General features: G+C 44.1%; 1 protein-coding gene across 1 annotated transcript; it reads left to right on the forward strand.

The window, feature by feature from the left end:
* Window positions 1–207: 207 nt before the first annotated feature.
* Window positions 208–16,322, forward strand: LOC118079517 (CD209 antigen-like protein C). The gene is made up of 7 exons (XM_060279114.1): window positions 208–213; window positions 7,110–7,179; window positions 10,098–10,205; window positions 11,993–12,079; window positions 13,728–13,888; window positions 15,050–15,153; window positions 16,154–16,322. The coding sequence occupies exons 1-7, from the start codon at window positions 208–210 to the stop codon at window positions 16,320–16,322; spliced, it is 705 nt and encodes a 234-aa protein (XP_060135097.1).
* The last annotated feature ends 444 nt before the right edge of the window (window positions 16,323–16,766 follow it).

Below are 16,766 nucleotides of genomic sequence, written 5' to 3' on the forward strand. Positions count from 1 at the left end.
GCACTCCTATTTCTAAAAATAATGAGGAACGCCGTATGCAAGTCTGTGGTGATTCATCTGCTTTCAAAACTTCCAAGCATTGCTGGTTTTGTAAAAAGCAGGGGCACCTTGCGAGGGACTGCAGATTTAAAAAGCAAAATGCTTCAGGGTCCGTTCCAGTTTGTAAATCACAGACAGCAACCCAGCAGTCGGCAGCACATCGTAAAGATGGACGTGAGCCGCGAGCGTTCAATGCTCGTGAATTAGGTCGTAAAGTAATTAAAGATGACACGTGGAAATCGTTTGTAGTAGATTCCGGGGCGTCAATTCATCTTTGTAACGACCGAAGTCTGTTTATTTCTTTCGAAGAGGAAATTGGCACCATTCATCTGGCCAACTCCGACGTTCTACAGTCGCTTGGCAGAGGTACTGTGAAACTTGACTCCTTGAACATCACAATAGCAAATTGCACTTACTGCCCATCAGTGGACAATTTATTATCAGTAAGTTGCTTTGCACGCCAAGGAGTAACTGTGTGCTTCACAAAATCACTATGTGAGTTCTACAAAGGGGGAAAGCGTGTATTGTATGCCAGAGAGTCTGAAGGTTTATATAGACTATATTTTAAAAAGCATTCACAGCCACCTGTGAACTGTAGAGTAACCCAGCCAAGTCAAGGGTTGAGAAAAAGTCAGGGGCTGAGAAATGTAAAACCTCACTCCGGATGTATTCATGAGGCGCATAGACTTTTGGGACATTTAAATTTCACAGATGTGATAAAGACAGAGAAGATTGTTGATGGACTAAACTTGAAGCCATGTAAATACTATATGCAATGTGTATCTTGTTGTAAGAATAAGATTAAGGTTGCAAGAAAGGGTAAATGCTCAGGCAGGAAAGTAACAGAGCCATTTGAACGCGTGCATTGTGATTTAGTAGGGCCACTCCCTCCTTCTTTAGGAAATTCAAAATATTGGCTTACTCTTATTGATCAGTACAGCAGATATTGTTTTGTTTACACCATTGCTGAAAAGTCACAAGCACTTGAGAAGTACAAGATTTTTTGCAACTGGGTAAAAACCCACTTTAACAAACCTATAAAGCATTTGTTTTCTGACAGGGGGGGAGAGTTTGTTTCTGAGGAATTTTCACATTTCCTGGAAGCGCAGGGGACTGTTCACGAGTTGTCCTGCCCTAGAAGTCCTTGGCAGAATGGGATTGTAGAAGTAGTGCAACGTGATTTGCAGGCAGGTGTTAAAACTTACTTGCATGATGCTAATTTGGGGAAAGAATATTGGGCGGAATCTCTTCATGCCTATCTTTTTGTTAAAAACAGATCCTATCATTCTAGTTTAAATGTTACACCCTATGAAATGTTGTTTAAAAAACGCCCTAATTTGAAATACCTACGAATTTGGGGGTCAGACGTTATTATTCACTACCCTGCTAGACACAAGTTGGATGAGCGTAGTGTTCAAGGAAAGTTTATGGGCTACCAGCAGGGGGCATACAGAGTTTATGTACCAGCAACTGGCAAATTTCATATTACCAGAAGCATGATTGAAACTGTAAATTGGAATAGAGTTGCTATTTTTCAAGATAGTGATGGTTTAGATAATGCTGATGAGGAGGAAGTAGAAGTAGAAGAGGAAGAAGCTGGAGCAGGGGATACTAGTGAATCTGAAGACGAAAAGCCTGTTGTGTCTGGTGATTTGTTTGAAAATTTAAAGACACAGACACCTAAAGAAAGGTTAAGTTCTTCTGAGTTTTCTGAAAGTAAGAAAAGCCCACAAGAGTCTCATCAGTCTGATGATAGCAATTTACAGTCTGAAGCTAGAAGTCCAAATAGTTCTACTGATTCTGAAGGGCCTAGCTCTTCTTCAGGACTAAGACGTTCAGACAGAAAGAGACAGGAACCAAGACAGTTTTCAAAAGAGCAGTTATACACTGTGTATGCCAATAAAGTAGTTTTTGAGCCAAAATGCTACAACGATGTTCAAAAATTACCTTTGCATGAAGCTGTAAATTGGTACAAAGCTATGGATGCTGAAATAGCTTCTTTAAAAGAGCATAACACTTGGTCTCTTGTACCACAAACCCCAGACATGAGAGTTATTGATTCAAAATGGGTTTATAAAGTGAAAATGAATGATAAAAACGAAGTTGTAAGGTACAAGGCTAGGTTAGTAGCCAGAGGTTTCCAGCAAATCCCAGGTGAAGACTATGATTTGTGTTACTCACCGAGCGTAAAATATGAATCTGTTAAGCTTTTGTTAAAAGATGCATCCCAGCGTGGACATTCTGTCTATCATGTAGATATAAAAACTGCCTATTTGTTTGCAGATTTAGAAGAACAAATTTTTATGCGTGTCCCTGATGGCGTAATCGCCACTAAAGGAGTAGTGTGCAAACTAAATGAATCTCTTTATGGTTTGCATCAGAGTGGTAAAAACTGGCATCAGACTTTAGTGAAGGAATTGCTGAATTTTGGTTTTACACAAGGCAAGGCAGATAACTGTGTATTTACAAAAGAAAATGGAAATTCTGTGACCAAATTATGTGTGTTTGTAGATGATATATTAATTTCTACAAAAACTAAACATGAATATACACAGATAGTGTCACTGTTACAAGAAAAATTTGATGTGGTAGAATTAGGCAAAGCTAAAAACTATATATCCATGCAAATTGAAGAAGGCAAAAATGGTTCTTATCTGATTCATCAAACTGCAAAAATAGATGATCTTGTTGAAATGTTATGTTTAAAGAATGCAAATGGGAAAGAAACGCCTATGGTATGTGGTTTCACTTTTACAGATGGCAATAACACGTTCTCTGACAAAACTTTGTATCGCTCTGCCATAGGCAAGCTCAATTTTATTCAAAGAGTTTCAAGGCCAGATGTGACTTATGCTTTTCATTTTCTGGCAAAATTTGTAGAAAAACCCACTACCCAATGCTTCAAAGCTCTTAAGAGAGTGGTGATGTACCTCAAACACACAAAACATTATAGGTTGGAATTTACACCATCTATTGACAAAGGTTTTGAAATATATTGTGATGCATCTCATGCTGTAGAGCAAAATAATTACAAAGGTACATCTGGTATGGTTTATTTTTATAATGGGTGTCCTTTTGAATGGAAAGCACAGAATCAAAGGATTAATTGTCTTTCTTCAACTGAAAGTGAGTTATATGCCTGTACTCAGGCCATTCGTGATATAGAGTGGTATTTACAAATATTTGAAGACTTAAAGATGCCAGTATCACTCCCAGTAAAAGTTTATCTCGATTCCCAGAGTGGACTTGCTATCCTGTGCTCAGAAACCAACACACAGCGCACTAGAGTGTTGAGATTACGTTTACAATTTGTAAAGAATTTGATTGCTGACAAAACAATTGTTTTTGAATATGTCCCCGGTGACAGACAAGTTGCAGACATCTTTACTAAAGCACTTCCAAAAGTTGCGCATGAAAGACATGTACAAAGTTTGTCTCTGTTTCACAATAATGAACTGCAGGGGATATGTTGAATGATTGTGTAAAAGTGTCATTATTGTTTCACTGTATCTTTAAGAGTCAGGAAAGATTTAATGATTGGGGCTCTGCAGCTGTGGAGCAGCTCTACAGGTGTTGCTGTGAAGCTGATGATGCAGGGTATATCAGGGGTGTTGTGTGTTGCCTCTGTGCTGGGCGTTTTCCCAGTGTGCTCTTGGTGGGTGGTTTGGTAATGTGGGTATTTTGTGTAAGCCTAATTTAATTTTTGTAATTTTTCCTTTCTCCATTAAACCAAGCATTTGTTTAAGCCTTGGTCTCTATGTGTAAGTTCCTCAACCAGTTTCTGCTGATTTTGCTTTTAACCCTAACAGGGACAAGTGCCGGCTCATCTTCCTCTCCGAGCTCAGTGGTGGCAGTACTGGCAGGGAAAATAGGGACATTCCAGGATCAAATCAGAAGCCAAGACGACTTTCGTAATTCCAGGACTGTCCCTGAAAAATTGGCACACTTGGAGGGTATGAAATGCGAATCTTTCTGCCCTGGTATGTCTTAGTCCTCACCCAAAGTGTAGGAAGTGGTTCTTCAGTGGTAAGAGAAACACACCATATCAATATTAATCTTGGTAGCGGCGCCCGTCCTGTGGAAAATTCTCCCATCATATGTCAAGGAAATAAACAACTATCTGACTTTTAGAAGACATCTGAAGGCAGCTCTGTTTAGAGAAGTTTTTAATGTTTGATGCTTTATTGTATTTTTAATATTTTGTTGGAAGCTGCCCAGAGTGGCTGGAGAAACCCAGCCAGATGGGGGGGGGGGTTATAAATAACAACTTGGCTCAGAGTTTCCCAGCAAAAGCCAGCTGCGGACAGGACAGATTGGATAGTGCCCCTGTAGTCACCAAGAAGCCTTCCCATTATTCCTAAAAGTTTTGAAAGTATTCCTCTTTCAACACACACACACACACACACACACACACACACACACACACACGAGAGAGAGAGAGAGAGAGAGAGAGAGAGAGAGAGAGAGAGAGAGAGCTTAATGTATGAAAATAAAACCACACAGTGGCTGATATTGATAGCGGCATTCTAGGGACAGTGCTGCGTCAAATCTCATCTCAGTCGCAAACTCCCTCTAGGAGATTCTGAAGATTGGGAGACAGCTAGGCTCACAGACCCAGCGAAGGGCTGCGGATGGTCTTGCCCCACTTGGATTGACCCGGGATGCCAAAGACTGCCTGCCTCACAGGCCCAGCGCCATCACAATCTGCCTTACCTTTCATCCACAGGTGTCCTTGTGATGGGAATGGTGGCAGGGCAGGGCAGGCAGCCAATCAGCAAGCGGCTTGTGTCACAGGGACCATACTGGGAGGACAAAGGAAGCGAATAAGGCCCTGGCAGGGAGGCATAAGAATCCATGGGAAATACAGAGCAGAAATAGCATAGGGTTCAAGAGAATCAGACTCAGAAGAGGAGCAAGGGAAATCCTTGAAAGATACTCTGGAAGGGAATCCTAAGGTGAACCAGAAGCGGGAGGTACAGTAGTTGCCGCTACACTGCAGCAGATTATCCAATGTTGGGAAGATCTATTTAGGTAATCCTTGAACTTTTAACCTCAACCTCCCATTAATGGAGCTTAAACTCTTCCCATTTCACAGTGAATGTTTTTATTTGAGAACTTAAAAGATAGTTCAAATCTGTTAGGCAACTGCTCCTTCTTTCCCACCTCCTCCAGATATTTCTCCTAACATTTGCCTCCTTTGAGCCCCCCCCTCCTTCGCATCACGGAAGACTTGTCTGAATTTGATGCAGCACCAGCCCTGAATTGCAGGTGCAACTGCCTGTAGCTTGGTGTACACAGCACCAGAACCCCTGAATAGGCAAAAGTCTTCACACAGCGTGTAGCCAAGCGATGGAAGTCATTCCTAAAGCGGGCAGGGATAGCCAGCAACCTTGATGGTCTCAAAAGAGAATTAGCAAAATTCATGGAGGAGGAGGGCTATCGATGGCTACTAGCCAGGATATGTTCTGCCTCCATAGTTGGAGGCAGAAATGCTTCTGAATGACAGTGGCTGGAAACCGCAGGAGGGGAGAGTGCTGCTCTTGCGCTCGGATCCTGCTTGCTGGTTTCGCACTGGCATCTGGTTGGCCCCTGTGAGAACAGGATGCTGTACTAGATGGGTCACTGGTCTGATCCAGTAGACTCCTCTTGGGTTCTTAGGCCCTCGTGCTGCAAGAGGGGATTCAGTGTTTGGTAGATTCACACAGGTAATTCCTGATTAGTTAACCTTAGCCTCCTGTTGATGGAGCTTAAATTATTTCCTTCTTTTTCTTTCCATAATGAACAATATTATCTGAGAGCTTTAAAAAAAATGGTTAAAAGCTATTAGCAGCTGCTCCTTCTCAGCTTTGTAGATGTTTCTGATCATCTGAACATAATAGAATTGTAGAGCTGGAAGGGACCCCAAGGGTCATCTCAAGGCAGCCCTGTTTAGGGAAGCTTTTAATGTTTGATGGATTTCTGTATTTTAATGTTTGATGGATTTGTGTATTTTAGAATTTCTGTTTTGTTGGAAGCCGCCCAGAGTGGCTGGGGGAACCCGGCCAGATGGGCGGGGTATAAATAATAAATTATTATTATTATTATTATTATTATTATTATTTATTATTATTACCCCCTGCACTGCAGGAATCTCATATAAAGCATCTGTGATGGACATCCAACCTCTGCTTAAAAACCTCCAAAGAAGGAGAGTCCACCACCTCCTGAGGGTGTCTGCTGATCACACCATAAGATCACACCATGCTGGATCAGGCCAAGGGCCCATCTAGTCCAGCATCCTGTTCTCACAGGGGCCAACCAGATGCCCGTAAGGAGCATAGCATGAGCGCAAGAGCCCTCTCCCCTCCCGTGGTTTCCAGCAGTTGGTATTCAGAAACACTGCTGCCTCAAACTGGAGGTGGAGCATAGTCATTGTGGCCAGTAGCTGCCGGTAGCCCTCTCCTCCGTGAATTGGGTTAATCCTTCTTTTAAAGCCATCCAAGTTGGTGGCCATTGCTGCCTCCTGTGGCAGGGAGTTCCACAGTCCTGCATGAAGAAGGACTTCCTTTCATTTCTCCCCAATCCTCCAACACTCAGCTTCATTGGATGCCCATGGGTTCTAGTGCTAGGAGAGAGGAAGAACTATTCTCTGCCCACTATCTACATGCCATGTGTAATTTTACAAACTTCTGAGTTTCCTCCTAAGATTCCCCCCCCCTCCTTTGAATCTCCCTCTTTGCTGGCCGAATCCCCAGAATTAGACGCTGCCTCAGCCATGAATAACGGCACAGTGGGCTGGTGCTTAGCAATCACAGTCTGCTAGTGCTTCCTACTACCCGTTGGGTCTTTGGCACCATGACAAAATTGGCAAATGGGGAGATGTTAGAGGCCTGGTGATGAACTTGTCCTTTGAGCCATTGTCTTCATGGGTGTTTCTTCTTGTCATTTGAGCCATGGCCCCCAAGGCGGCGGCGGCACCACCAGCAGCAGCAACGCCAGGAGCAGGAGCAGCGGCAGCAGCGGGGGCAAAAGGTAAACCCGCTGCTGGTCCACCTATCAAACCAAAACTACGCTGGCAAATTCCTGTCAAGATTGGATGGATATTTCTTGGGATTTTTGCCTTCATCTGCTTTTGTGTCTTGGTCACAACGGCTTTCCTCTGTAAGTTCACTCAAATCACCTCTTGACGCATCTTGTTTACTTTACCTTGTACTGTATATTGGCATGTTAGCGAGGGGACGCTGCACTCTCTTCCTGGCTGACGTAGCGCATGCCAGCTATGCCCTCCATAAACCGTGCGGCTGATCAAGCACATATTGATCCCTCCTCAGGAGGAGGAATTCTGTGTGACCAGGAGAGCCTGAGCACAACAGGTCAGGCATTGGTGACCAAGGCTGGATTGCTACAATGCAATCTATCTGGGGCTTCCAACAACAACAACAACAACAACAACATGTTATTTATACCCCCCCTCCCTGGCCAGAACCAGGCTCAGGGCGGCTGACACCAATAAAAGTACAATAAAACGTAAAAGAAAAAACAGTTAATTAAAATACAGGTTAAAATACAATTTAAAATGCAGCCTCATTTTAGTAAAGGTAAAGGGGCCCCTGACCATCAGGTCCAGTCGTGTCCGACTCTGGGGTTGCAGCGCTCATCTCGCTCTATAGGCTGAGGGAGCCAGCGTTTGTCCGCAGACAACTTCCGGGTCATGTGGCCAGCATGACAAAGCCGCTTCTGGCGAACCAGAGCAGCGCACAGAAACGCCGTTTACCTTCCCGCCTTTACGGTCCCTATTTATCTACTTGCACTTTGATGTGCTTTCGAACTGCTAGGTTGGCAGGAGCTGGGACCGAGCAACAGGAGCTCACCCCATTGCAGGAATTTGAACCGCCAACCTTCTGATCGGCAAGCCCTAGGCTCAGTGGTTTAACCCCCAGCGCCACCTGGGTCCGTTAAAATACGGGTTAAAATACAATTTAAAATGCAGCCTCATTTTAGTAGTAGCCCATAAATCGAAACCATAAGGGGAGGGAAACATAAGGGTCAGACTGAGTCCAAACCAAAGGCCAGGCGAAACAGCTCCGTCTTGCAGGCCCTGCGGAAAGATGTCAAATCCCGCAGGGCCCTGGTCTCATGTGACAGAGCGTTCCACCAAGTCGGGGCCAGTACCGAAAAGGCCCTGGCCCTAGTTGAGACCAACCTAACCACCTTGCGGCTCGGGACCTCCAAAGTGTTGTTATTTCTGGACCTTAAGGTCCTCCGCAGGGCATACCAGGAGAGGCGGTCCCGTAGGTCCTTGTGCTTGATCTGGAAACTGCAGTGTGTTTGGAACACTGTAGCCACACTTGCTGAGATGAGTGAGCCCTGTTGTTATGTGACACCTCTGCTCAGAGATTTGCACTGTTTGCTGTGTTGTTACCATGCCAGGCAGGGGCTTAGCAAGGGGGGGCGTAGGGGACGGGCCGCCCCGGGTGCTACCCTGGAGGGGGTAACACTTGGCACGCCCCCCATGAGCGAGCAGCCAGCTGCCACCCGGTAAAAAGCCTCACTCGACGGCTGGCTGCTCGCTCACTTGCTTGGCCAGCACGCTTTGCTTCTTGCGCCGCTGATGCCCCTCTCTGCCCGCCCCTCGCCTCCGCCCCAGCAGGAAGAAGCAAAGCGCACCTAGCAGGTGAGCGAGCAAGCTGCAGAGCGAGGCTTTTTAAAAAACCTCGCTCCATGGCTGGCTCGCGGTTTGCCGGCGGAGCCGCTCTAGCGCCGGGACCTTTTGCTCGCGGCTGCAACCCGCTCTGTAGTGTGCATGCGCAGCATTGCTACAGAGTGACACATGTGTCGCTACGTAGTGACGTTGTGCATGCACACTCCATAGCGACGGTGCGCACGCGCACTACGGAGCGAGTTGCCGCCCTGGGTGACCCAGCGGCGCCCTACACCGCTGCTGCCAGGTACAGAGCCATAGCTATGGGGGCGAGGGGCTAGCCAGGTTTTTTTTCTGCCCTGGGTGAAGCCTTCAGATGGGTGCTGTTGCGGCTTCCAGTCTCTCTCTCTCTCTGTGTACTAAAATGGGTCATTGATCCAAGTGAAAAAAGCCTAATTTCACCCCTGTCAAGTGCAAAGTTTTACTTATGGTATGAAAAGCCCTTAACAGCCTGGGACGGGTTTACTGGTGGGATCATCTTACCCGATATATGCCAACTCTGCTGCTTTGAATGGCAGAACTCACACTTTACAGGTGCTAAACAATACTCTTTCCACACTTGTAAGAAATCATTATTTTAGTGTGGCAGCACCTGCACTTTGGAATTCCCTGCCCATGGATATCAGGCAAGCTCCTTCGCTGTATTCTTTTTGCTGCCCACTTACAAGATTTTTGTTTAGGCAAACGTAGATGCTGATGTGTCTTGATTTCTTTTTGGCTTACTGCTGATTTTAATTTTTTTTATTTAAAAAAATGTTTTAATTTACTTGTTTTGAACTGTTTTCATTGATAGTCTTGACATTTCTTGAAAACCACTAAAGTGTTTTGTTACAATCACATAGTATATAAACTCTGTCTATTTATTTATTTAATTCATTCATTAAAAAAGGTCTCTTTAAAACGATATTGGGTAAAGATCCCTGTTTGAGACCTTTCTTCCTATGTAATAATAATAATAATAATAATAATAATAATAATAATAATAATTTATTTATACCCCACGCATCTGGCTGGGTTTCCCCAGCCACTCTGGGCGGCTCCCAACAAAATATTAAAAAAAGAATCAAACATTAAAAAAATTCCCTAAACCGGGCTGCCTTCAGATGTCTTCTAAAAGTCAGATAATTGTTTACTTCCTTGACATCTGATGGGAGGGCATTCCACAGGGCAGGCGCCACCACCGAGAAGGCCCTCTGCCTAGTTCCCTGTCTGTAACTTCACTTAGGCAGTCCTGGACATAGTGAAGCAAACTCTGGAGAAGGTACCTTCACATGTTTATGGGGACGTGTGTATGCAGGGAGATGGGGAAAGGTTATTTAGGTGTAAGCTTTTAACAGCTTCACATTGAAATTACCTGCATTTGTTTCAATGACTTTAGATTATAAGATGAATAAAGAGAAGAGTAGCCCACTTGATCAGCCAATGGGCAAACTGAGGACCGCAATGGCAACTGGGCTAAGAAATAACGATCTCATCACTGAAAATCGTAAGTGGAAGGACAAGAATCATTTGTTTCTGATTGTTTTAGAACACCCCCTGCCCCCCAACAAGCTCCAACAGAAGATAGAGAACAAGAGAGCACCTAGAAAGAACATTGAGCATCTTGACTTGGCTGGGTGGGAACTATGCCACAAGGCATCCAGTACAAACTTAAAAGAAGCTTAGGATCTCACCTTCCTTCAGTAGGAAATACGGAAGCCATCTTTTGAATGAGGGTTCACCCACACCTCCACTTGCCTCGCCACTTCCCCCCAAGGGAAACTGGTTGTTTGCCACTGAATCAGAGCAAATGTCAATCTGGTTTTCTCTGGACTGATGTTTGCACCGATTTAGCACTAGAGTGGGTTTCCTGGGGGAAAGCGGTGGGCCAAAGGCAAACTTGCTTGGACCCAAGCTGGAAAAACACTCAGAGCAGTGTTTTCTAGGCACGACTCACATGGATGTGTGGATGAGCTCTACATCTGTATACTGGCTCCTTCCTTCCTTCCTGTGCTTTGGCTCTGCTTCAAGATTCTAGTCCTTAGTGCTGATTATTGGTGGACGCAGTGAACTATCTTCTTTAGGATGACCACCCTTTCCTTCAGCTTTCTGCATGTTGTGGATGGAAACAGGGCAGATGCAGATATAGCCTAGGTAGAGAAATTGTATCTGTACTATTTAGACAGCAAGGTGAAATCAGTGCAAACCTGGGAGGAATCACACTATCACATTTTCTAGTCTTTGTCTAATGCAGGGGTTCCCAACAAAATTTTCTCGAGGACCCCTCATCGAGCCGCTATTGTGACAAGGACCCCCATTAATTCCTAATCCTAAAATTAAAAAGTGAGAGCCAAATTAAGAGTCTTTTTATAAGAGTCCAGGGAGGAGGGGAATGGAGAAGACAGGGTACCTGCGCAGTAGCGCACAAATGAAGCCGACGCGTGCAAAGCATCTTGGGGAGGTGAGCGTTAGTAGAATGCGCGCGCTGCCTCTTTGCAAAACAGTAGTGTTTGTAAAGCGCCACCTAACGGCATACAGCAGAACTACTGCCTCATCTAATTCTAGTTTTGCGCTAGACTCTGCTCATGCAGGAAGCGGCCAAAACAAAAAATCTGTTATCATACAAAATATATTTAATATATATTTTATTCTAATAGCATCTTGCGGACCCCTCTGGCATAGCTCTGGGGGTCCGTGGACCACCTGCTGGAAACCACTGGTCTAATGATCTTAATAAGGAGTAAGGTGAATATCTAAAGTATCATCCTCTCACACATGGTTCTGATTAGCCTATGACTTCAGAACAGCTGAATAATGATGATGATGATGATGATGTTAATAATAATAATAATAATAATAATAATAATAATAATAATATATTATTTATACCCCACCCATCTGGCTGGGTTTCCCCAGCCACTCTGGGCAGCTTCCAACAGAAAAATAAAATACAGTAATCTATTAAACATTAAAAGCCTCCCTAAACAGAACTTATGTGTTCACCTTAAAAACAACAAACAACAACAACAACAATTTTATTATTTGTTCCTCTCACATCTGGCTGGGTTGACCCATCCACTCTGGGCATCCTTAACTAGTTTTGATTCTGGAAGCTATTTGGGGTTTTTGCTAATGTTCTTTAAGCTATCAACTGTTTTAGCTTTGGGGGAATTTTTACACTTGATTTGTTTGTTTCCTTGGGTGACATAGGAAGGTGGGAGACAGTTATTTAAATAAATAGAAGTGTTGGGTGGGAGAAAAGAAACTCTCATCTAAATTTGAGGATGCTTTCAGCCTTGAAGGTAGCTGAAGAAGTCACGAACCTGCCACAGCACATAGCGGATGCCGAAAACCTCTACAACGAGCGGAAAGTGAAATACCGTAAGTGCCTTCAACCCTCAATATGGTGCCATGGCACATTTTGAGAATAGATGACATAGATGAGCTGAAATGTGATACTGTGGGTTATATTGCAGATATTAACAGTGTGCAGTTTGAAGTGACTGGATGCATAAAAACTGACTCTTTTTGCCCAGACCCATTAGATATTCTTCAAAAACTTTACTTGCAGGGCTTTCTTCAGAACAGAACAAAAGCATCAAAGTTACACCCACATAATTCCATACAATATCTTGTGCTGTGCAGCACAGGCCAAGCATCTTAGAAATAAAATATAATTCCAAACGGAACTATTTTTTTAAAATCTCTCTCTCGTTATGGCCTCCATTTTGCCTGGAGTTGTTTTTCCTGCAAAGACATTTAAACATCCTTACTTCCTCAGAGATCTGGAAATGAAGACTAAAGGCAACTCCCTTTCAAAATGGAGATTTTCAGCCAAATACCTTTGTCACCTGATCTAAGGTTAAACACTCACGTGTTAGGTAGCAGAAAACAACAGTGCTTAACATCTTGAGGCTGTTGGGGGAGGTCTTTAGGGGATTAGGGTCATGGTGTTACCAGTGTGCTGAGTCAGGTGGAGCAGTTCATGTGCTTGATTAGTGTTTGGAGACAGTGATGGGCTAGATGGATAGCGACCAGTAAACTGAGGCTGAATTTTGGCAAGATGAAGGTGCTATGGAATGATAGTTCCTCAATCTGGGAATTGAGTAGGCAGCCTGATCTGAATGTATGCCCCTCCACCCCTGGGAAGGATTAGGTCTCTAGTCCTGTTCTATTTTATTTCTGTGCAGAAAGGACCAGCAGGGATGTTTCCCCAAATTAACTGGCCCTGGACAAAGCGTTCCAAACAGTTTTAAACATTTGGCCCAAATTCCACACATTCCGTTAAGTTTAAATTTCCTATCCAATAGTTTCCCTCACCCCAGCCGTCTGCCTATGAGCAGTCCAAATTACAAACAGTGTGAGCATGCATACTGACTACCATTTTAAACAAAGGAGCTTCCTCGTGGTCTGCTAGAATTTTATTGCAGGATTAGATATCACCTCAGTATAGTACATATTTCACTCCAGTTACTCAGGATAGTCTGACCACAGTCCAAGCATGCTCCGTAGGTCAAAACCTTATATGGTATGGTTCTCTTTCTTTCATTACTACAAGGCGATGAAGGAAGCATGGGGCCTGTGTTCTTATCACTGCTCCTGCAGGAGAGGGTTCTTCAGCAATTCCCCAACACAGGGGTTCTAGGGAATGTGGTTCCACCAGCCTTTAAACTCTTTCTGGGATAGGTTCTTCTATCACAGAAGATTCTGAATCAGCAACCTGGTCATGACTCTCATCAGCCTCATAGACAATGATTATAAGTGCCCGTCAAGTTTGCTCAAAATCTTCCCACCCAAACCTTTCCAATGGAAACATTTTGAGACAATGTTTATTGTCTTGGGGGTCATTTCCTTCCTCCTAAAAGCTCAAAGCATGTGTTGGGTCAACTGATCGAGTCCATTCCCCAAGCAAAATGTTTTGAGGTGAGCCAGGCTGAGAGGGTGACTTCCACAAATCCCAGAACTGTCCCCAGTCTACATGCAACACAGTGCTGGTTATGTTTAAAGTCTTTGCATTAATTCCTCCTAGAAAACCTCTTCAAGAAAGGTGCAAAGTCTTCTGGTGGCTGGAAGCTTTTCGGGAAGAATCTCTACTACATTTCAAAAGGGAAAAAGACCTGGTATGATGCAGAGAACTTCTGCATGTCCAGAGATGCCCATTTGGCCTCCATCCTGACTGATGAAGAACAGGTTAAATAATAATAATAATAATAATAATAATAATAATAATAATAATAATAATACAGCACATCTAGCTGGGTTTCCCCAGCCACTATGGGCGGCTCCCAACAGAATATTAAAAACACAATGAAACATCAAACATTAAAAACTTCCCTTAACAGCACTGCTTTCAGATGTCTTCTAAAAGTCAGGTAGTTGTTTATTTCCTTGACATCTGATGGGAGGGCGTTCCACAGGGAGGGTGCCACTGTTGAGAAGGCCCTTTGCCTGGTTCCTTGTAACTTCATTTCTCATAGTGAGGGAACCACCAGAAGACCCTCAGAGGAGGACCTCAGTGCCCGGACTGAATGATGGGGGTGGAGATGCTCCTTCAGGGATACTGTTATACTTCATGTATACTGAACAATATACATATATATAGTATTGTTCTTCTTTCTCTCTTGATGTTTGGGGTTTATTAGCATCTTCTCCAATATCTGTATTTTTCTGTCCGTCTTTTAACTGTCCCATGCAAATAGAATCATAGAGTTGGAAGAGACCACAAGGGCCATCCAGTCCAACCCCCTGCTGAGCAGGAAACACCATCAAAGCATTCTTGACATATGCCTGTCAAGCCTCTGCTTAAAGACCTCCAAAGAAGGAGACTCCACCACACTCCTTGGTAGCAAATTCCACTGCCGAACAGCTCTTACTGTCAGGAAGTTCTTCCTAATGTTTAGGTGGAATCTTCTTTCTTGTAGTTTGAATCCTTCATGATCTCTTGCAAATACTGCTGTACCTTCTTCCTATCCACACACCACAAACCCTGGTCTGCCAGAGATCCTGTCCTGAAGTGTGTCACCACAAAAGAATGTGGTTTTGAGCATGATCCCATTTGCACATGAAGTGATGGTGAATCCCAGCAGGTGACAGTGGGGCCTCATTGCTTGGGCACCCTAGAACATTCCCCCTATTTTTTGGCAATTCCGAGATTTGGTGATGGATGTGCAAGTGGTGTGAATTGTCCCTGCAGGTCCTGGAGCCCATTTAATTGCTTAGCACATAACATGGGTTTACTTGTCAAGAATTATGAACTTTGAAAAATGGAGCAAAGGAGATATGGAAGCCCAGGAATGCTCGTATCTCTTTATTATTGCCACAATGCTGAATTTCAGTTCCCTCTTTCTGCAGACCTACATCACTTCTCAACTCACCACTCCTGCCTGGATTGGCCTTACAGATGAAAGCGAGGAAGGCAACTGGGAGTGGACAGATGGCTCCAGATTAATAACACAGTGAGTCTACAAAAACATACCCCAGGGGGTGATGCTTCTGCATGTCTGAGATTGCACCATTTCTTGCAAACTTTGTAGCAGAACTTAGGGTCCCCTTCATTTGGGGTGCCGGTCCCAAGTGCTCAGGCCCCAGCAAGAGAGAAGTTACCTTTAGAATTTGACACAAAAGAGTGTGTTCCTTGCTGGGGAGGGTTGCGGATGGGAGATCTCTGAGCATTACCTCCCTTCCATTACCTCCCTTTACTGCCTCCTTCAAAGTCTACATGGCTTCTCCACAGGGAGTGGACATAAGATCAGGTGTACAAGAAACATACACTTGCCTGTCACAGCATGGGCATAGCCAGGATTTATGTTGGGGGTGGGGGGCACCCACCTGTCCTGTTAAAAGAACTGAGATACACACGATGTGATTGGTCAGTTCGTGGAAGCCACGCCTAGTGCTCAGTTGGGTTGCCAGTTGCAATGCTTTTAATAGACCGATATGAAATAAGCTGCACAAAGATGGCACACATAAAGCTACTGCACTATTCCATGTTCTAAATCTAATGTTAATGATCCAAAAATAGAGAGAGAAATGTACAAAAACTGTTACCGAAGCCACAAACAGACAACCCGTACAAATTTTGTCCAAAAGGAATTTTCAGTCTTTAGAATTCCTTAAACCTGTTTGTGGCTTCTTTAGATTTAGAACGTGGAATAGTGTGGTAGCTTTTTGTGTGCCATCTTTGTGCTGCTTATTTCATATTGGTCTATTACGAGAATTGGCAGCATAGGTTCATTTTCTCAGTTGCAATGCTTTGGCTGAACTTCGGGGGGGGGGGAATAAAACCCCAAAACATGGACATTTTGCAAAATTTAAAATATCCACCCGGACAAAAAAATTAACTATGAAAAAGAGGCCATGTCCAGGAAAATCTGGACATATAGCACCCCTAGCTTCGTTAGACTCAGCTTCTTTTTCCGATTTTCCTATATAATACAAGCCCTCCTGCACCCCCAGGTATTGGTCTGCTGGCAATCCAAACAGCTGGGAGAACTATGGAGACACAGAGGAAGAAGATTGTGCTTCCATTATTCCTTCAACTAGAGAAAAAAATTGGAGTGAGTGTAACTGCCATGAACTTCACACTTGGGTTTGCAAGGAGAGCCTAGATACGGGAGAATTGTAAAATTTGACAAACCCATTGTCTGGAGCCACACTAGAGTGAAGATGGAACATATTTCATTTCACTTCATGGGAAGTCTGCTCAGCCACAGAATGAACAAGAGCGAACAAGAAAATTCTATCTCATTTAAGGACCATTCCTTCAGTTTCCTGACACCAAGAGAGATCAGAGTATGTGTGCTATTATCAGCTGATTGTGGATATTTGTGCCCTGAGTGACAGGTGTCAAGGAAGGGTTGCAATTTTCCTCCGTGGGAAGGCTGGCTGGATCTACTCTGTTGGCAAGGCAGAGCTCTGGAGCAGGGCAACATTCAGCAGATGTCTTGTGTTTGCTCCCTCCAGAGGTAGCCTGGGTCAGGGGCATAGTGTGGTGGGGGCGGGGGGACCATAGCCCTGGGCATGTAATCTTTAGGGGCTATGACCAGGTGCCCCCATGCAGGGATCCCCT

This window comes from Zootoca vivipara, chromosome 9, assembly GCF_963506605.1.
Source record: "Zootoca vivipara chromosome 9, rZooViv1.1, whole genome shotgun sequence".
Lineage (NCBI taxonomy): Eukaryota > Metazoa > Chordata > Lepidosauria > Squamata > Lacertidae > Zootoca > Zootoca vivipara.

What these genes read in the sequence shown, in the direction of transcription:
- LOC118079517 (XM_060279114.1), top strand. An exon ending in TCCTGACTGATGAAGAACAG is followed by an intron (nt 13,889 to 15,049) that starts GTTAAATAATAA and finishes CTCTTTCTGCAG; the next exon opens with ACCTACATCACTTCTCAACT. An exon ending in GGCTCCAGATTAATAACACA is followed by an intron (nt 15,154 to 16,153) that starts GTGAGTCTACAA and finishes CTGCACCCCCAG; the next exon opens with GTATTGGTCTGCTGGCAATC.